The 21,415-nt window shown below is 41.3% G+C and overlaps 2 protein-coding genes across 2 annotated transcripts in view; one reads left to right on the forward strand and one right to left on the reverse strand.

Moving 5' to 3' along the window:
- The window catches only part of LAMP2 (lysosomal associated membrane protein 2), a 122,628-nt gene that overhangs the window by 58,755 nt on the left and 42,458 nt on the right, over positions 1-21,415 (forward strand). The window lies entirely within an intron of this gene.
- Positions 4-20,991, reverse strand: ATP1B4 (ATPase Na+/K+ transporting family member beta 4). The gene is made up of 9 exons (XM_066249962.1): positions 20,865-20,991; positions 16,257-16,375; positions 16,030-16,172; positions 10,732-10,860; positions 10,373-10,477; positions 7,362-7,558; positions 6,651-6,707; positions 4,173-4,268; positions 4-3,453 (listed from the first exon to the last, which is right to left on the reverse strand). The coding sequence occupies exons 1-9, from the start codon at positions 20,925-20,927 to the stop codon at positions 3,292-3,294; spliced, it is 1,071 nt and encodes a 356-aa protein (XP_066106059.1). The 5' UTR covers positions 20,928-20,991; the 3' UTR covers positions 4-3,291.

The following is a 21,415-nucleotide window of genomic DNA, read 5'->3' on the forward strand; positions in this document are numbered from 1 at the left end:
TAGGATAATGATTTCAGAGAGGTAGAGCATAAAAATTCATAAGTCTAACCATGAACAAAACCATGAAGGCATTTGGACAAGTAAAACCAGGTACATTGCAACAAATGGTATACAAATCAAATACTGGTACAACACAGTGTGGGAGGCTATTTTAATTAATCCACTAGAAGTTATTGAACTGTTAGAATTCAATTTTAGTGATTATATTCTAATATCCAGTTCTGTATAATAAAGGTATCTGTTCATGTCCCAGATGACAACGCAAAGTATCCTAGTAATTTTCAACACTTCTTTGAAACTGTGGAAATGATGGATTCCATTGGATGAGAAATGCTGTATGACAAAAGATTCATAATTTCTTGTCTGTTTAATAGTTAACGTATTTAACAGGATAATGTATTATGAATAAAGTATAGCACCAGTAGTTGAATTCCTGTGAAATGTTAACTATTAATACTCAAATTTGACATATGTTTCAAAATGTTTGGGATATCATTCATTTATTTTTAAAGAGATAGGACTTCCTGGTAAGCAGCAGCTCAGAGTAGAAAGAGCACTGGACCTGGAGTCAGATGCAATGCAGGTTGTTTTTGCTAAATGCTCTCTAATATCCTTTCCAGATTTAATGTTATTATCTTTTACTACTGAATCTTAAGAGTTTATTTGAGGTGATTTTTAAATGTTGTCCTCAAGCATCTTGTTTATTTTTTTTAAGATTAGTTTTAAAAATTGAATTTGGTAAGGAAAGGGGTTGGGAGGAGACAGTTCTGTTGTCTATTGTATTTTCCACAAATCTACTGTCTTATATCTTGTATTACTTGTTAATAGCAGTCAGCCCCTCTCTATTCTGTTGTTAAGAGTTGGCAGGGGTTTGAAGGTGTCTGGGAAGGCGATTCCAAAGAGTAGCAGCCTTTCTGCCCGAAATCCAAGAGAAAATCACTATCTGAGAAATGAGATTGGTGTGATGTATTTACATAACTGGTACAAATTCCCAAGATTAAATACTTTAGAATTTCTTAAGAGAGTGTGATTATGCAAATATTGCTTTTGTTCTCAGATTTCATTCTTCCCAACCCAACTAGTGTTTACATCTCCACATCAGTGTGTGACCAATAGAAATCACAAGGCTAAAATGTCCAGATATGATCTCAACATCTTCCTTTCCAGTCCTTCTTCTCTTTTGTATTCCCAGTCTTGGACAACCTCAAAGCTTTGGAGTCACTCTCGGCTTCTCTTTCTCCTTGATTGCCCACTCCACACTCCCCAGTCTTGTCCCTCTCCAATCAATCTTTCACATTGTGGCTCCCAAAGTGCTCTTTCTAAAACGCCAATATCATCGCTGCTTAGAACACTTCAATGACTCCTTTTCACCTACTAGATAAAATTCAAAGTCCTCTTGTGGTACCTTCATAACTTTCTAGCCCAATACCCTGCCAATCCCTACCAATCCCTGTCATTTCCCTGAGCCCTTTTATATTCCAATGGCATGAACTTCTCACAGTTAACCAAACACACCATGGTCTTTCATGATTGTGACTTTGCATGTGAAACTTCCCCTGCTACTTTCTCAGCTTAAGTTAGTAATTTTTCTTCATGTTCCAATAGCATTGCCACATAACTAGTTTTATAACTCTTGTCACACCATATCATAGCTACTTCTTCATTGTCTTCACTACCAAACTGCCAGTTCCCTGTTCGGGAGGAAAGTAAAAATTATAAAGGAGATTCAGCCTCTGTATGCTTCTAGGCGGCATTTAAGCTTGCTTTGGACCCTGAAACAGTAGCTATTCTCTAATGTTCTCTTCTTATCATTATTCCATCCTCTTCCAGTGGAGCCGTTAAGAAGCAGTGGAATGGTCACATGACCAAAGAAAAGTCAAAGCAGCTCTGCTGATCCACAACCTGGATAAACATCTGCTTCGTACCATTTTTTTAAGCAAATGAAAAGATAGCTAATGGGCCTTGAATTTAGGTTGGCCTGGAAGGAGCTTTCTGTCTTATCATGTATCAATTGGCAGACCCTGATTTCAATACCTAGAGCAGTAGGTGGGGAGTCAACATACCCATCCCTCATGGTCCCAAAGAACATCACACTACCGTCAAACAAATATCCCAAGAAGAAATAGCTGGTAGATAACTTTTTCCTTGTTCTCTCCTCTGTCTGAAGCTGAGACAACATTGTTTGCAGGAATGTTTACCTTTGGATGATTATATCATAGAGCAAGGAATAAAAAACCAATCACATCCAAATGGTAGGTGTTCTCCCCAATTGCAGTGGGCCTCACCTCCCAAAAGAAAGTGAGAGGGGAAGTTTCATCTCTATCCATAACAATATAGTTAGCACTGCTTTCTATCCCAGTTGAAGATAACCTAGTTTTTGAATCAGTATTTAGTTGCCCATACGAGGTAGCTAGTTTTTTCAAGAATCTTTGAGTATAGAGTTCCCTAGATATAGTGGCTTTAGGTGTATTCTGGGTTGGTCTGATTGGTGATTCCCATGGAAGGACCTTCCTAACAAGGTGGGAAAAAAAATAAAGGTTAGTTTTCAGCCTGGTTGGGAAGAATCTCACCTCTAAAAACAAGAAAGTTGGCCCTGGCTGGTTGGCTCAGTGGTAGAGCAGTGACCCAGCATGTGGAAGTCCTAGGTTCAATTCCTGGTCAGGGCCCACAGGAGAAGTGACCATCTGCTTCTCCTCCTCTCCCTCTTCCCCTTCTTTTTCTCTCTCTCTTTCCCTGCTGCAGCCATGGCTCGATTGACTCAAGCACATCGGCACCATGCGCCAAGGATGTTTCCGTGGAGCCTCATCACAGGTGCTAAAAATAGCTCAGTTGCGAACTTCGGCCCCAGACAGGTGTTGCAAGGTGGATTCCGGTTGGGGTACATGCGGGAGTCTGTCTCACTATCTCCCCTCCTCTCACTTAAAAAAAAAGTTTTAGAAAATAACAATGAATTTATAATAATCATAGAAATTCTCCTTCATGGCTACTGTGAATTTTATCATATACTATGTTTGCACTACAGTGAGACTTCTAGCAGCAAGAATGTATTCTTGTTTCAAGTGGTTGGAAAGGAAATTGATATAATCTATTTGTCATCAGGAGAGACCACCTTTAAAAAATCAAATAGCTCCCACAATGTCATTTTATACATATGTCAAAGGCAATGAAAGAGGATCTGCTCTTAGGTATCCATCTGCCTGTGTCCTGATTGAAGAAAAATAATTTAGGTGTTACAAGAGTAACATGAAATAAAACAGAAACAGAACTGGTGGATGTGGCTCCCTGAAATTCTTAGGTCTCTATGTTCAGAGTAAAGATTACCCTGCCATCAAAATGATCATTGATAACATCATTTATGATGCCTTTGCCCTTCAGTTGGCACTGCACAGGCACCGCTTGGTTCTTCACCACATCTGTAAAGTGCATTGCCACCAGTGGGGAAGTGTAGTTAACCTGTAGGTGGAAGAACAATGAATTCTAAGTGAGAGAGGGGTAGCTGTGTGGGATGAGGGAAATAGGATGGAAGTGATCAGATATTCAGTGCAAGATGGGATAACCTGCAAAAGAGATCTGAGTGAATCCCATGATTCCAAGTCACAAATGGCTAAAGAAAATGACATGCTGTCTTTTCCCTGGTACAGTGGGGAATTTACACATTTCTCTCATAAGTCATTGTCAGATGTCTGATTGTCCTCTGGAGAAAACCAATTCTAACTCAGTATGATATGATTTCGTGGATATCAGACCATGAATCAAACCAGAACTAATATCTGTCAAGTCTCTATACTAGAGATGAAGCTTTCACTGCCCCAAGGCCTCAAATGGGGGAAACAGGGAAGTAGGAGTATTTGGGCATAATTTAGTGAGATAGCAGTGATTTGTCTGCTCTTGACTCTGTCACAATGCTATGTGACATTGGGCAAGTCACTTCCTCTCTATGAACCCTAGTATTTCTATCTTTAAATGGAAGTTAGATCACATTCTGAGATTCCTTTAGATCTAGAAATGAGTGGTGGTGATAGGAATGGTAGAGTGGGCTCCTGTTCTTGTCCAACAGCTGTTCACCCCTCTGTTACTACCTGATGCTCGCTAATTTGCATATATCCCATCCAGCTTTTCCTTTGCCTCTGAGACCTTTCTGACAGCAAAGACTGAAAGGGACACAGGCTTACGTGAGTCAGTTTGCCGTAGTAAGGGTAGTAGCGGAGGTCAAAAGAAGCCGATTCTGGGTAATAATTGATGGATCGGATGTCGTTTTCATCACCTCTCTGTAAGTAAAAGCAGGCATATGTGGGGTGCTGAGTCACTCAGTTGGTTGAAGCAAGCTAAAGATACCTGTGCCTCAGGTGAAATCACAGTGTGACCCACAACCACTGGTCCCAAGAAGACAACAAAAGAATGGGGCAGGGCTCAACAGAGACCTATCCCCAGAGGAGCATTTCCAGGGAGAGACTGTTCCTTTGACTTTTCAGTTAAAAAAATAGTGAATAGAAGGCCTAGACCAGCGGTTCTCAACCTGTTTGTCGCGACCCTGGCGGGGGTCGAACGACCAAAACACAGGGGTTGCCTAAAGCCATCGGAAAATACATATTTATTATACAATACATTTTAAAATAAAATATGTATTTTCCAAGAGTTAGGCGACCCCTGTGTTTTGGTCGTTCGACCCCCACCGGGGTCGTGACCCACAGGTTGAGAACCGCTGGCCTAGACTGAGGAAGCCAAAGCTACTCAGTATGGCGCTGTGCTGGCTCCTAGAAGACCCAGACAGAAGGGTTCCAAAGGCTTTGCAGTACCTGGTGCTGCTCTGGCAAGAGGACCTATCATGCCAGCCCCTGTCCAAAGAATCATCCTGGGCCTGCCACCCAGAGTTGAACGTTGGAGCTGGGGCAGGTGTAAGTTGGAATATGTTTAGTAAGTCCCACCCACAACTAACCCGCTATGAATTCAGTCCTGTTGGGAGTCAGACCAGGTGCACAGGGATACAGCCTATAGTTGGCTCACCTAAACTTTTGTCTCTGACCACATTCTCTGTAGTGCTTAATTAAAGTAGGTGAAGTCAGCAGTATAAGCAAGTGAGGCTCAATATTGGAAATGGTTAAATAAACAAGACCACCGTCCTCATATCATGCCAGGTTGGGGACTGCTCATCCTGCCTATGCATTAGTCTTGCCCTAAATAGCAGGGGTCTTGGGGCTAATAAGGGACAAATTGTGCATCACTACTAGGAAAGCACTCACTGAGGTCATGTGATGACTTCTGTCAATATAGCATAATTGTTCTTAGTATAAACAACTCTCCTTAATTTATTCTAGTAATTATCTTATCCTACTTGATTTCCACAAGTGGGTGTGGATTTGACCAGTATTGATTATTATGGAATGCATAAAGACCCCTTTATATTTCTTTTTTAAATAAAAGGACAGTTTTTAGCAAGATTTGATGTAGGATAAAGAATAATGGCTTTCACTAAAGGAACTATTAATATAAGCAGGATTCAATCCAATTAATATACTAGTTTCAGACCAACTTGGTCTTTATGATTTATTTATATATTTTTCTAAAAAGCAATAAAATTTATTTTTCATGAATGGTATGTGGAATCAATTAAACAAATGTATGGTCACACCTCATGTGTATATATTTATTTACACATACTCACGTTCATGTGAACAGAATGAATGTCCTTCTACCTTGTTCACCTGGCAAACGTGACCTGACATTTCAAAGGCCATCTTTAGCATCACCACTCCCCATGAGGAATCAACATTTCCCGGGTCGGTGCTCCCACGGCACCATTAATAACACCTGTAATACTTGATTACCCTGATTTTATAGTCATATTTATCTTGGCACTCCCAACATCTAGCAAAGTCCCTGCTCTATAAGTGATCAGTAAATGTTGCCTTTTGGTGCTTTCTGATCTGCCACCATCAAGACTGGATGGAGCTTTGAGCTAGATTTCCATTACTGAGAAAGGCATTACCTGACTTCACACATTTGCAAGGCAATTGTCCAGGGCTAGTAGTGCAGTTGATGTCAAAAAGGAGGAAGCTACTGGCAATTTAAAAAGCAAATCCCAGATCTAGGGCTTTTTCCTACAAAAGAGCTAATTGGGGCAGATGAGATAGGAGTTAATGGTTCCTCAAAGGACAGTTAATTAGCATATTAATAGAGTTCTGTTTATACTCCCTTGTAGTCATTTATTATTGCAACACCATTGCCACTGGTCATTGCTGCAAAAAGTGAAATTCAGTTTTAAAAGCAAGTACTAATGACTAATGAAAGCTGTTGGTTTAATTCAAAGAAACAAGTAATTAGAGCTAAAAGCAAAAGTGTAAACAGAATCCCAGTTAATGACTTAGCACATTGTTGTTTCCTGCTGTGGCCCTTAGCTGAGGTTCAGTCTTTGTCTTTGAGAAATATAAATCCGTACACACGCACGGATACAACACACAAAAACACACATGGATTGAATGCTTTCTGAAAATAGGGAGGCCTGAAGTTACTGAAAGAAGTGTTGTTATGAAAAGATTAACCCTTTTCCTAACCCATAGCCAACCATCCATGGTAAAAAGCCTTGGAAGGGGTGAACCATATTTTTGTATGAATAGATGTGCTAGCAATGCTCATTCAAAAAGACACTTTACCTCAACTTTGCAGGAAACCTTCACAGGATCTCCAAGCTCAGGACGGAAGCCTACAATCTATCAAAAGAAAACCAGTGTTGTTTTGTTTTGTTTTTTTTAAAAAACAGATTTGACAATAAAAATGGGGCTTTTATAAATATCCCTTGAGTCATCCCTTCCTTAGGCATAAACTTAATCTATTCTGACCTCTTAGAATGTTACAAAAAGCAAAAAATGCAAAATATCTACAGAGCTGTGCAGTTCAGCTTACTCCTTGTATTTGTGCCTGATATTCATACAGTGGTAATTGCAGGAAGATAACCCTGAAGATGTAAAGATCTTTCTGATTTCAAGAAGGGGTGTGCTGGGCAAGGTTCTGCCACACCTAAGCTGTGGCAGGAGAGAAGGAAAATGCATTTCTTATATATGAGAATTGTCCTTCACCCCACCCCATATCAATCCTCTGTTCCAAACAGCTCTGTTCCAAATCTCATTCCTAACAGAGGGCATCAAAGGGGGAAAGTTCGGGGGTGTGGGGAAAGCATGGAAATAAGAAGTGTTCAAGGAGGAAAGAGTGTTAATGCTTGATAGTTCGTCTGGTTGTTTATATTACTGATGGCTGTCAGTAAAAATGGCCAAACTGGCAGTATGTAAAGGCAGAGCCCAAAACAAATGAAGTATCCAGAGCCCTCCTACCCTGCTCATCAACCAGAGTGTCAAGGGCCAATATACCCGGTTCATCTTTAGAAGGATACAGGGCTGTCCAGTAGAGTAGCCAAAAGTAGGGTCCTCCAGGCCAGAGCAATTCTTCAGGAAGGAGCGCTTAAATTGGCAGGCCTTTTTGTCCTCATCTTCATTTCCATCTTGGATGAAGTACTGCCCTGGGGGACAATCTATATTCATTTCCTCTTGAAGACTGTCATTATAACCTAAAGAGTGTGTGGGTGACAAAGGGCCATGTTAGATGGGTAGTGTATGGGAAGACCAAGTTTTCAGTAGTTCTCCTTTCTAGTTTCCTTTCTCCAGCTTGCTTGTGCTCCTTCGAAAGCCCACTTGATCTGTCCTAGGCCCTGTGACATGGCATCAGCTGCCCAAGGCCCTTCATCAGCAACATGTCCCCAGGAGGCCTTCCAGGCTAGTCCCCTCACCACACTATGATTGCCTGCCCCTTGCTTCTCATTTCCTTAGAACTTTCGGATATCCACCTCTGCATCACTTTGTAACTTCTGCTTTTCATCATTTCTTTTCAGATGTGGTAAATTGTAAACATGGAGTGCTCCGTCTTTTACTTCTGGGAGAGGAGTAGGCACATAGTTGGCAGATTTGGGCAGATAGACTGTATATTGTCAAGGATGGCATATACAAGGCAGGCATCAAAGCTCCTGGGTAGATCTCCCAGCCTGGAAACATATCCCTTTGAGGTCAGTGAGAGGCATCTGATGCAAGAGAGTGAGAGGTGTGTGTTGTGGGACAGGTGAAGGGGGATGAAGGAGAAGAAAATAAAGAAGAAAAGGAGAAAGGGGAGGTGAAGGAGGAGGAGGAGGAGGAAATAAACCATCTCATTCTTTAGAAAGGGAAGTTAGCATTTCAAAATAGAAGCTTAGGCTGAAAGACAGAAACCATGACAACCATAGCATCTCTACCAAGAAGGTGAAGGGATGAGATCTTGTCTAGTGAGATCTTAAGCACTCAGACCTGTGTCCCTTTACATTGAATAGAATGTAATGTGTCCAAAATACACCTAACAGGGAGAGAGATGAAATGGGCTATCTCTGAGCTGACTCTTTGGACTACTCTGTCATAGATCTAGGCTTTGGAAGTTATTGCATTTTTTCTAATTTGGTTCTAAATGATAGTGTCAGATACTCCTGTTAGATCTAGCCCCCATGTATTCATGTTCCAAGTAGCTTGGTTTTTCAGAGAAGGTTGTATATCTGTGATCAACCAGAGGTAAAACTTCAAAAGTACTGCTGGATCCTCATCTAGACAGGTTGTGACCTGGGTTTGATATTAGGAAGCAACTGAGAATTTTAAATCTATTCCAGTTCTGGCTAAGCCCTTATTATTCCTCAGACAAAGCTACATTCAATTCAAGGTTTTGTTTTAATCATTTTTTAGAGCAAGAACTATGTCCAAATAATAACTTTCTAAATAGAGGCTGTAATCATGGGGTTATTGTTTCTCTTGAGGTAGTTCCATCAAAAATAATGTGACCCTTATGGCAAAATCCCAATCCTTGTGGGAATTAAATTGATACTTTGGGATTTCTATTTCAGAGCTGTGTTCCTTTTAAACAAGACATATTACCTATGCTTAGGAATGAAAAACCCAATGTTTTCCCTAATGTTCCCCACCTCTGTCATCAGGTCAGAATTCATATGTCTCCATCTACTACCTTCTCAAAGGAATTTCCTCGGCAGACATTCCAGCAGTACATTTGCAATAGCTCACAAACATTTTGAACGTAAAGAAGGTATTATTCTGGCTATAATATCCAAGACATTTGGGGACCAAATATGGAATTACATGTACTCAGAAAGAACCCAGCCTCATCTTACAAGTAAGGCATCTGAAACTTAGTCTTACCCAAAATAATGCCAGATGTTACTGATACAAAGCTGAGCTTCTAATTCCAACTCACATGCCAGCTGCAAAGAATTATGAAAAGCAACACTTCTCAAGCTTTAAAGGTCACACAAATCACCTGTGGATCTTCTTAAAAACCATATCTTCATTCAACAGATCTGGGATGGGGGCCTGAGATTTTGCCTTTCTAACAAACTTCTGAGTGACGTTGACGCAGCTGGTCCCTGGATCATACTTTGAGTAGCAGGGTTGTCACAAATGTGGATGTGGGCTAAACTGCTACTACTTTTGCTCGAAGACTTTGATCACACTACCTTCCATTTCTGAGCCTCAGTTTCCCCATTTGTAAAATGGGGACAATAGACTATGCTATGCAGGATTAAAATTAAATGTCAAATTTTATGCATTTAAATAACACTTTTCATCACATAAGAAATTGTTTTCCTCTTAATTCAGTGTATGTTCTACTGGCCACTACCACCTCATTCTGACTCCCCTACCCCTACTTCAGCCAAGCTGTTACCTTAGTTTTCACCTCGTGGAAAGGCCTCTCAAAAAGCCTTTCATTAGTTCCTGAAAATGTATATGGCACTATAGAGATAAGCATCTAAGAAACACTGCCGATCAAAATGGATAAAAAATGTAGGCATGACTGCCACCCAGAGATTCTTCCTCTAACTTCCTTCTAGAATGCTGTTAGATAAAGACCCTTGCTTTCTTCCTACATGATGGCCTATCACCAACAAATGAATGATCTTACCTTGAGGAAGTATAGGAGACAGGGATTTTCTAGTTCTGAAGAGTACTCTTTTTTTCTCACCACTACCTCTCCCCAGAATTATTTTTTAATAATTGATCATTATTGAGCCATCTGGATGTGCCCAGGACATAACTAGGTGTTGTAGGGTGTTCAAGAAGAGAAGAGTTCTCTTCCCCGATGCTTATCATATTGCTGGAGAGTTGGCTTATATACTTTCAAGGCAACATACAACCATAAATTAGAGCAGTTTTTATTGTAGCTACAAGTTCTGAGAGGGATGCGAGGTAAGGAAAGACCAGGATGGGCTGCGATTAGTAAGAGTGGGTCAGGTAAATTTTGAATTCCCACCCATCACTTTTCCAAAGACATTTGCACCATTCAGAGAAACTTAACTTACCCTGGAGAAAGCCATTTAGGCTAATCACATAATGCTGCCAAGTGTCAGGTTCAGAAACATTGAAGTTGAAGTTAAGGCTATGAGCGAAGGGTCTGACCATAACTCCTGCCAATGAAAACAGGTCTTAGATATATTAACCCATTCTTGGGATAATTTTTTTGGTATTGATTCCCATGAAACCATTTCCCTGTAGGCAATCAAAATGAAAATGCCCATAATTTGCCAAGTACCATTTTACTTTTACTCTTAATAATTGAATCCGTAAGTCTTTACAGGAAAGAGCCAAAGTTGAGGCTGAACATTGCTGTGCAAGCATATTTCTGTCCACCAAGTTCTGGACAGGGTATTTGGGCACTTACCAGGAGGCTTCACCCTCGCAGTGAAGGTAGGTATGTAAGGATCGATGGTCAGAAATAGCGTGTACATGCAGAGGGTGATCACAGCAGCCAGGGAGGCATAGAAGAAGAAGTAAATGACTAAGCTCAGGCCTGCAGAAAAATCAGAGATGAAAGTGGTCAGTGCTTGCCAACAAGTTCTGCCTCCTCGCTTGAACTTATTATGATCCAGAACTAACCCAAACATATGAGATGGCTTTTTTCATTCCCCAGATTCAGTATATCCTTCTTTGCTTATTCAGATTTCACCAATTTGCAATTGGTGAGAACTGTGTCAGAGGTTTGATTGCAGTTTACCTTTTACAGCATATTTTATGGCAGAGCTTGCTGAGCAAATGATGGCCATGAGCAAGATTACAGAGGAGTGGGGTTTAAAGTACTGCAGAGGGCAAATTTCTTGGGAGTCCTCTGGGTAACAGTTGATGGCCTAAGTACAAATTATTCTTTGCTATTTATTAAAGCAGGTGCCCTGAAGAGTCCTAGCAGCTTGGTTCCAGTGATTATATGTATTTGCAAGGGACAGAAGCAGCATTTCTTTTCACATAGCCTATAATTCAAACTTTTGATTAAGTTCCATGGGACTTGCCTCTCATCAGGGAAAAGTGAGATTTCATCCTACTCATTTCAAATTTCATTAATCTTTATTAAAAGTTTAAGTGGCTCTCCTTTACAAAAAGAACACTAACACAGGACAGAAAAGGGAGGAGTAGGAAATTGTACTTAATTATTGACACTTACTACCTGTGAGCTTTACCTGTGAGCTTGGGCAAGTTACAAAACCTCCCTGCACCCCAGACTCCTCATAGGTAAAATGGGAATAAGTTTAGCACTTACGTTATATCTTTCTCTACATCTATAACAGTACAGTAGTCCCCACTTATCCACAGTTTTGCTTTCTGTGATTTCAGTTACGCATGGCCAACACCATGGTCCAAAAATATTAAATGGAAAATTTCCCAAATAAACTATTCCTGTTTAAAATTGTTCACTATTTGGAGTAAGGTGCTGAAATCTCTGGCCACCCTGTTCCATCCAGCCCAGGATGAATCATTCCTCTGTCCAGGGTATCCAGGCTGTATATGCAACCCACTCATAAGCCACTTAGTAGCCACCTTGGTTATCAAATCGACTGTCACAGTAATACAGTGTTTGTGTTCAAGTAACCCTTATTTTACTTAATGCCACATTCACATAGCTTTTGTTATAATATTTGCTATAATTGTTTTATTTTATTTTTAGTTATTGTTGTTAACCTCTTACTGTACTTAATTTATAAATTAAACTTTATCATAGGTATGTATGTATAAGAAAAAAACATAGTATATATAAGGTTCAAGCATCTACTGGGGGTCTTGGAATGTATTCCCTGTGGATAAAGAGGGACTACTGTATCTGAAATTCAACCTTTCCTTATACCCTATCCTGATTATACCATTGCTGTTTAATCTTAAACATGCTGTTCACCTCTCATGTCCTCATTTTCCTTATCTGTCAAATGAGGACAATAATAGTACTTGAATAATGCATATAAATAGCATAGCACAGAGCCTGGCAGATACCAAGTACCCTATAAATGGCAGTCTTCATCATTGTTATTATTAATATTATTACTGCTATAGAACCAGAACCATAATTGTGTATATTTCTCCTCTGTGGGCTATATTAGAGTTAACTGCCTAGGATTAGGCAATACAGAGTGAGATAAATGAGAGTGAGATTGTTGCTGAGAAGCTCTTTTCAAATCTCCTTGGGGCTCTCTCAGCCAACAATATCTGGCTCCATTCACAGTGACATGATGTTGGAACTACATATTTGGACTGAATCATGAACCAGAAACTGTAACAAACCACATAACTTTGCTGTACCCAAAACTGAATCCAAATGTAAATTTTTAAATTGAACCATGAACCAAATAAAACGAACCCCCCAAAAATGATTAGAGAAGGGGAGAAAAAAAACCTTAGGAATCCAACTGGAAATGGAACATTTATGTTTTATAAGATAGACTAAAGCAGAACTGGAACATGAACACATTACTTCATGGAGAAGAAACAGCAGCACCTGTGTGCTTATGATACTTGGTTACTGCCCAGTGACTGTCCTAATGGGACGTGCTCTGTGCCATCTCCTCCATTTCTTTACCCTCATTCCCATCGTAGGAATGACCAACAGCTGAAGCCATATTGGGGTACTGGAAGACTCAGTTTCATGGATGAAGGGAAAGCAATAGAATACAAGTATACTCTCTTGGAAATATCTTCCTTCTTGTCTAGGATGTGTGACCAGGGAACTGTATATGGGAGAATGGCACTAGCAATGAATCCCTTCCGTCTCACCCAGGAGTCTGTGCCCTGGAGTCTCAGCAGAATACCCCCAGGCAAACCAAGCATCATACCCATCTGAGCCCTTTTTGCTCTGGATGTCCAAGTTTTACTTGGCCACTTCTCTAGGTAATCCAAAGTTCTTTCCTGAATGTCCCACCCAAGTGTCAGTAGACCTAAATATCTTTGAGGACAAGCTGCCCATGATCACAACTTTTCACTCCTCCCACCAAAACACCCCCATCAGTTCCTGAGGCCCTACACATTGAGGCCTTGCTCATTGCTACAGTTTATGAAGACTGTGTGGTGTTCTGGCAAGAGAATGAACCCCAGGGTTCATTCAACTTGGGTTTTTTTTGGGGGGTGTGTGGTTTGTGTGTGTGTATTTGTTTTTTTTGAGAGAATCAGAGAGAGGGACAGACAGACAAGAAGGGAGAGAGATGAGAAGCATCAATTCTTTGTTGCAACACCTTAGTTGTTCACTGATTGCTTTCTCATATGTGCCTTGACCAGGGGGCTACAGCAGAACGAGTGACCAAGCCAGTGCTCAAGCCAGCGACCTTTGGGCTCAAACTAGTGACCATGGGGTCACAACTATGATCCCATGCTCAAGCTAGTGAGCCCACTCTCAAGCCGGCGACCTCAGAGTTTCGAACCTGGGTCCTCCGTGTCCCAATCCAATGCTCTATGCACTGTGCCACCTCCTGGCCAGGCTCAACCTGGGTTTAACTGCCAGTACTGCCACTTATTAACTATGTGACTTTAGACAAGTGACGTACCCTCTCTAAGCCTCAGTTTCTGCATCTGCAAAATTGGGATAATATTTCTACCTCATATGGTTCTTGTCAGTATCCAATAAAATAGCTTATAGTTCCTAAGAATAGAGGTTGCCCAGCTACTAAAGGAGAAACTCAGAATATAATAATAGGTGGGTGAATATGTTGGTCATGCTGCTGTCCAAGCTCAAGTAGGCACCTAGTTCTTAAGCAAGAGGGCAGCTAGTCATATGCTTGGTGGCCTAGAAATTAAGGTCAGTATTTTTACTTTGCCCAGGGGTACCTGAACAGAAGAAATCAGAATTCATGGACTGTCCTTAGACCTGCTACCCAGAGGCCTGGATATGGCCTACTGTGTACTGTTCCACTGTCATATCATCCCTGGGTACTTGAACCTTCCTCCCTCAGCCCCACTTACTGGCCTATTGCTTGTTCTCCACAGGAGCATTTTGGATCAGTTCACCTGCTGAAGTTCCAATGGCTGGCTATTTGGAGGTTAATGTAGGGCACCCTCTCCCAGAATCACACTGGCACTTTACAAGGCCTGTTTCTCTAGCCCTCTTTAGGCAAGGGAGAAACAGCTGTGTCCCCTTTGGAGCCCCAATGAGTATTCAGCATTTGTAGCTTCCAGAAAGTTGGAACGTTCCATAAATGGTACATTTGTTCCAGTTGACCATTCGAGGGATGGACAGGGGAGGAGCTGAGAACTGAGGAGGGATAAAGAAAGGTGGACATTGTTCAGAGTCCCACACTTACTATTCCTAATTCCAGGAAGCAGAGCTGGCTCTTTAATCCTGATTAAGATGAATTAGAAACACAAATGATGAAGGAGAGAATTCCCAGCCAAAGGGGTCTCTAGATGGCGTGGCCATCAACTTCAGCAACCTAGACCCTTGGCACTAGGGAATGCTTATTTCACCAATGATGTCCTTATCTTTTTTCCTTCTCCAAACCAGCAGCTGCTCTTTTTCTGGGCTGCACAGAGAGTTAGGAAAGTGTGAACTTGACCACAGTCAAAGTCTCCTGAGGAGAAGGCTCAGCACAAATAGTTCAAGAGGTGAGTAAGACCTTGGGAGAGGAGTGCTGGGAAGTTTTGAAATGAAAGTGGTGGCAGCATGTGGTACAAAGAGGAAATACTAAGGAATGTGATTCAACTATTGGTCAAACAATGTGGGGGCTCAGCCATAATATCTAGAAATGATGTCTTTAAACATAATTTCTCTGTGTACACCATGGGAGTGTAAAGCACCAACAGGCTGGGGCCAGGGGCAGGCCTCCTGATTCTCCTTCTCTGACATTTCTAGCTGAAATAATGAGGCTTTATACATCTTTGGTCAGATTAGCAGGGATTTGGGTCTCATATCCTAGAAATAGTTGTCAGAGTACTTTTAATTTCGTAATTATAACATCTTATTGGAGCTTCAGGTTGATCCTATGACAGAGGCAAGGCAGGTATTGTTTCCTTCGATTGGTTGGTGAGGAAACTGAGGCTCAGTGAGAGTAAATAATGAGCCCAAGGTCACACTGATAGAAGGTGACAGAGCTGGGGCTTCAAACAATTTCTGTGATTTTCCAACTCATTCTTATTGTCTTTCTGCATTGCAAATGATTTTGAGCCCAGTGAATTTCAGCTATATAATCAAGTTTGTTCACCTAGTTGGAATTTGTTCTGATGAGATCTGCTCATAGTCCAGCACTTCCCTAAGCCAGGGGTCGGGAACCTATGGCTTGTGAGCCAGATGTGGCTCTTTTGATGGCTGCATCTGCTTGCAGACAAATCTTTAATAAAAACAATAATAACGTAAAAAATATAAAACATTCTCATGTATTACAGTACATTCATTTCCTACCGCTCATGTTCATGGTTGCGGGTGACTGGAGCCAATCACAGCTGTGCTCCGGGACAACAGCAAATTTCTATTGAATAATGCGTAATGTACACGGGTCGTTGTATGGCTCTCACAGAATTACATTTTAAAATATATGGCGTTCATGGCTTTCTCAGCCAGAAAGGTTCCCAACCCCTGCCCTAAGCATTGATCCTTTTACATGATATATAAGAGAAGTCTGCACACAAGCCCATCCAACATATGGTATAAGAGTTTTTGACACCAAGCCAAAAGGAAAGGACACCCTACTAGGGCACTGGGACAACTGGTACTTACTCCAATTCTGACCTGTTCGGGCCAGAGACATCCTTTTTTCTGGATCCCACAGGTATTCATTCATGATCTGCAATTTTCGCCACCAGGTGTTGCCTGTTGACTGACCCTGACCCTCTTCCTCCTCCTTTTCCTCCTCTTCTTTCCCTTCCTTTTCCTCCTCCTCCTCCTCCTTCTCCTCCTCCTCCTCCTCTTCCTCCTCCTCCTCCTCTTCCTCCTCCTCCTCCTCCTCCTCCTCCTCCTCCTCCTCCTCCTCCTCCAAATCAGGTACCACCATCACCCGAGCCTCTTCTTCTGTTTCTTCCTCTTCATCTGCTAAGTAGTTCTGGTTCATTTCATCCTGATCATCCTGGAACAGTGACAAAGTTTTGAAAAAAATTTCCAGTGGCACATCCCACCAGCCAAATATAAATAGAAAACAACTCAATATTTAGAGGTGTTTCAAATGTCCACTTTCCCATAAACATACCCATTGTTACAAGAGGCACATTACTTTCTCTCTGTTCTTTTGGGAGAAATATTCTTTCTATGATTCATTTTCACCCAATATCCTTTCTATAGAGGTATAAGTTTTATTCTCAGTTTCAGGTATTTGGGCTGTTCCCCTAGGATAGCTTGTGTCACTACTCTGTCCTGGGGCCTCGTCCTCCCACTTCGCTTTGTCTGGCTTGTCAGGACAGAGCTGAGCTCAACACTGGAGAATGGAGTAGTTTTAGACACTTATGTCTATGATTGTAAATTCTCAGTCCAAATCAGTTTATCCTAACAACTTGTACACTTTCAGCTGCTCCACCTCACCATACCAAGTTGTGGCTAAAAATTAGCCTTGGGTAGACAACTGCTGTACCCCTTCTCAAAACTTTGGACTGCCTTCCAACAGAAACAAGTGATGGGGGGGCTATTTGCTATTTCTCTGACTGTTTCCTACTCTGGAATCTCTTTCTGTCTTAAGCTGGTTGAACAAACCATCTGAGGGCTGGGACCTTAACTGATACTTCCCTAGTCTTCACCCCCCAAACCTCATACCCTAGGCAAAAATTGGAGCATGTAGTAAGTGTTCAGCATGTACTTGTTGATTGACTGATTGCAGCCATTACTTGAGATCTGAAACTGCAATCTTTTCTGAGTGGTTCTAAGAAAAACAGCGAACAAAAAAAAAAAAAAAAAAAAAAAAAAAAAGCCCGACCACCAAATGCTGCTCTTACAAATGCCTTCCAGCCACAGGCCAGAGAGTTGGATCTTTGCTCCTTGTGGGTCTGCCAAGGCTCACTGCAGCAGCAGAAAATGAGGTCACCCTCCCTTCTCTCTGCTGTCCAAATCTGAAGAGTGGCAGAGCCTGTGCACCTGTTGGGGTTGGATATGTCAAATGATAGAGGCCAGGGGCTCTATGATGCCCCCTCCCTTCCTGATTCTTCAAAGGCCATTTAGAGGACACTCAACTACAATTCTGCCATTAGTGGGGAGGGGCCTCAGAAAATTGGATTGTTCAGAATCAGTAAAAGTGATATAGAATGATGAATGCTCTACTCTTAGCATTCAGTCTGCTCAGTGCTATCTAGCTGTTGATTATAAGCACTCATGAATTACTCTCTAACTTTTTCAAATGTACAGCTTTGTATCACACACCATATCAGAACTGACAGTGACCTTGGAGATTCACTTGCCCATATGAGGCTCAGAGAGGAATAAGATCTAAGCAAAGCCACACAGCAAATTCATGATATGATTGCCAGTCCCAGAACTTTTATCTCTAGATACCCTAGACAATGATGTTTCTCTTTATCACATTGAGCCCAAGTGCTTAAAGATAATTTAACAGATTGATGGAGAATAACAATAGGTTACATTCTGTGTTTCCAAAATATTGTAGATGCTTATAGTTGAGGATTTCTGACTCTGACATGGACTCACTCTGTGAGGCTTAGGTAAATAAACTCCATTACTCAATGTTGAATGGATTAATAAATGTTCTTAAACCTCATTTGGGTATGAATATGTGTATACATATGACCTCCCAAAATACCTTCTGAGGACCCAGTGGGCAAGGTCCATATTTTCTAACTCCTTGATGGCATACCACAGTGTGCCACCCACAGCTAGGTAACCAGTGGGTACTAAACAAATGATGATGACTGCTTAACTCTGAGGAAATACTCTCACAGACTGGTTGCTCTAACCTCAATAGTCATGTGGACTGTGGTGGGTAGTCATCATGGCCACCAAGAATCTACTGCAATTGAGAATCTGAGAGAATTTGAAATGTAACATTTCATCACAGAGGAATTGATTTATATTTTCTGAACAACTGCCTTTTCTCCTCTTGTTGCTTATATGCTTACCTTCTACCTCTGCTCCATAGAGGAGACAGCAAGCCTTGGCATCAGTCCAATCTTATTTGTAGATATAAGCTCTCATGATAATCCTATTAAAGATGGCTTGTCATAAAAATTTTACCCTCATGGGAAGAATTAACCTTCTCAGAGCTGGTTTCCCCATGGCTCTCATGATGCCTCAGTATCAAGAACCTCAAATATTATTTCCTTCTCCCCTGCTTCCAGGTATAGGAGAACCTCACAATGTGCAAGAGAGGTGGTTTTGTGCAACTAACTATTGAATGGAATCCAGTAGGAAAGCCGTTGTAATGAAATAGTCTGTTTTTGTCAGTTTCCTAAAGTAGCGCTGCCCTCATGTGATAGTGTAAGTGTGCTGCGATATAGTAGTGGATGTGTGCTGGGGTCATCACGTTGCCCTAAAAGGAAAGAGTCTGAAGGACAGAGGGTGGCTCCATTTTGAGCACTCTAAATATATAAACATAAAAAATAAACATATAAACAAACAGTATGACCCAAAGAATAAATTTGTGCCCTGCATTGAGTAATACCTTGTGAACAGTTGAATGATTGGCTAATTTTAAAGGAGAAATTAGCACACGATTATTCATAGCATCAAATAATTTCTTTTTAAATTTGATCAAGTGTTCTCTATAAAGAGCAAGATCCCCTAATGCATTGAAAATCCAAACAAGAACAAAATAGAAACAGACGCATAGACACAGAGAACAGACTGATGGTTAACAGCAGGGAGGGGTGTTGGGGAATTGGGTGAAAAAATGAAGGGATTAAGAAGTACAGATTGGGCTCTGGACAGTTAGTTCAGTCGGTTAAAGCATCATCTTGAGACACAAAGGTTGCCGGTTTGATTTCAAGTCAAGACACGTATGGGAAGGAACTAATAAATGCACAACTAAGTGGAACAACAAATAAATGCTTCTCTCTCTATCTCTGTCTCTCTCGCCATCTTTTTCCCCATCCCTCCCTTCCTTTCTTTGTCTCTCTAAAATCAATAAAAACAGAAAAAGTACAGATTGGTAGTTACAGAGTAGTCACAAGGATATAAATTACAGCATAGGGAACATAGTCAATAATATTGTAATAACTATGTATAGGGCCAGGTGGGTACTTGAAATATCAAGGGGACCACTCTGTAAATTACATGATTGTCTAACTACCATGTTGTTCATCTTAAACTAGTACAAAATAATATTGAATGTAAACTGCAATTGAAAAATTAAAAAAAAAAATCAAAAACAAATAGAAAATCCAAACCAGTTGACAAATCATTGATATTATACACAACACTTGCAACATTACATAGAAAATAAGTCAAGTATATACCCTACAGCTTGTGAATGCTCTAAGAGCTGGAAGGAACTTTGAGATGTCAAAAGAAAGATTCTACCAACAGTGGCTGAAAAGTTAAGGGAAGCTCTTCATAGGTGGATATGAAGTTAGAAGAATTCATGTTTTCCTTTGTTGGTTGTTGACACTCTTCACTATAACTCCCTGATTATAAAAGTGACCATTCCCAAAGAAAAATTGATTAAACTTTGTTTCCTCCTGGGGTTCAGATCACAGTTCTCTTTGGGAGAGATTTCAGAATATACCTCCAATCAAAAAAGTACCGTGTGTGGCACGTATTAATGAATGATAGCAAAATAAATACAAAGGAACTTTCAGTTCAAAGAAATTTGTAATGAGCCCTGAAGATAAATGGTGATGTCAAAGGTGTGTGTCCGTGTGTGTGTGTGTGTGTGTGTGTGTCTGTGTCTGTGTGTCTGTGTCTGTGTTGGTCAGGGTGCGGTGGCAGGGGGGATGGCAATGGGTGGTGGAGGGTCAGAGGTTGGGGAGTTGCATACTGCAAGTATAATAGAAAGAGCCCAAGATGAGAAGTGAGAAAACTTGGCATTCTCACTCTGGCTCTTCCACTGACTTGCAAGTCACTTCTGTGCTCTGAGCCCTAACCCTCCTTTACATAATGAGGGCTTTGGAAGATGATGTCTAGGATTACTCCTAGCTTCTATCTAGGATTCTATAATTGTAGCAAAAGTTTGAAATTTCTGCTTTTGAAAAAACAGCTGGATTCCTAAGAGACTACCACCCAAAGGGACTGAGACAGCTGGGAGGCTGTGCCTTTCATTTCCTCTTCCTCTTCCCTGCTCTCTTGATTAAATTTCCTGCTATCAAAATGAAACCTTTACTTCCAGACTGTAAAAGGTCTGTTCCAATGCTATGTTCCCATGAAAAATTTTCGCTTATTCTCTAGAATCTTCCCCTTCCCTTATCTTTCTTCCATAGGAACAGGGGCTTCCTCTTTCAATCCAGAAATTTAAGGTGAAATTAAGTGCTGGGTGTCACTGTTCATTCCTGAAATTATGAGCTTCTTTACACTTCACTGTTCTTGCCCATCCCAAGGAGAACCAGCCAGAGCCAAGACCTACACAAATCCCAACCAACCCCACTAAAAAGAAACAGCAAAGTATTCTGTTCCCTGGGACTCACAAGTCTGTAGCAATAACTGTGAGGAAAGGCCGGAACCCTTCTGGACCGGAGCTGCCTTCTCATGGCTTTTCAGTGGGCAAAGATGCAAAAGAGGCAGGCAAGTCGGTGAGAGTTCTGGAGCTTCTGCTGTACAGAAGACACTGGTTGCTGGGGCCACTTGGTGCCTAGTAAAAGTGAACCCTCCTGGCATGAGCCCTTCCCCAAAATAATCTAACATGTCCCTTTCTCATTGGTTGGCCCCTTCCCTGAATCAAAGGAAAGCCCTATGGAAAAGCAAGCTCATCATTACAAGGAGGGGGAGATATTCTGGGTCACAGGATGAGCAACTCACCCCTCCAATTCATGTTTCTTCCCACCCCCTGCCCTTCTCTAGTGCCTGAGGTACTATGGGCCCAATGGAAATGTTAAGTTGTGTTCTTCTCAATTGAAAGTTGGATATCAGTGTGTGCAGGGGGTGGGGCATGGGTGGGATTTGAGGGGTGAGGGGAGATGGCCAAGAATAACTTTCTTTTTTCATAAGGCTGACTTCATGCAAAAGGATCTAGGGTGTC

Source organism: Saccopteryx bilineata, chromosome X (genome assembly GCF_036850765.1).
Source record: "Saccopteryx bilineata isolate mSacBil1 chromosome X, mSacBil1_pri_phased_curated, whole genome shotgun sequence".
Classification (NCBI taxonomy): domain Eukaryota; kingdom Metazoa; phylum Chordata; class Mammalia; order Chiroptera; family Emballonuridae; genus Saccopteryx; species Saccopteryx bilineata.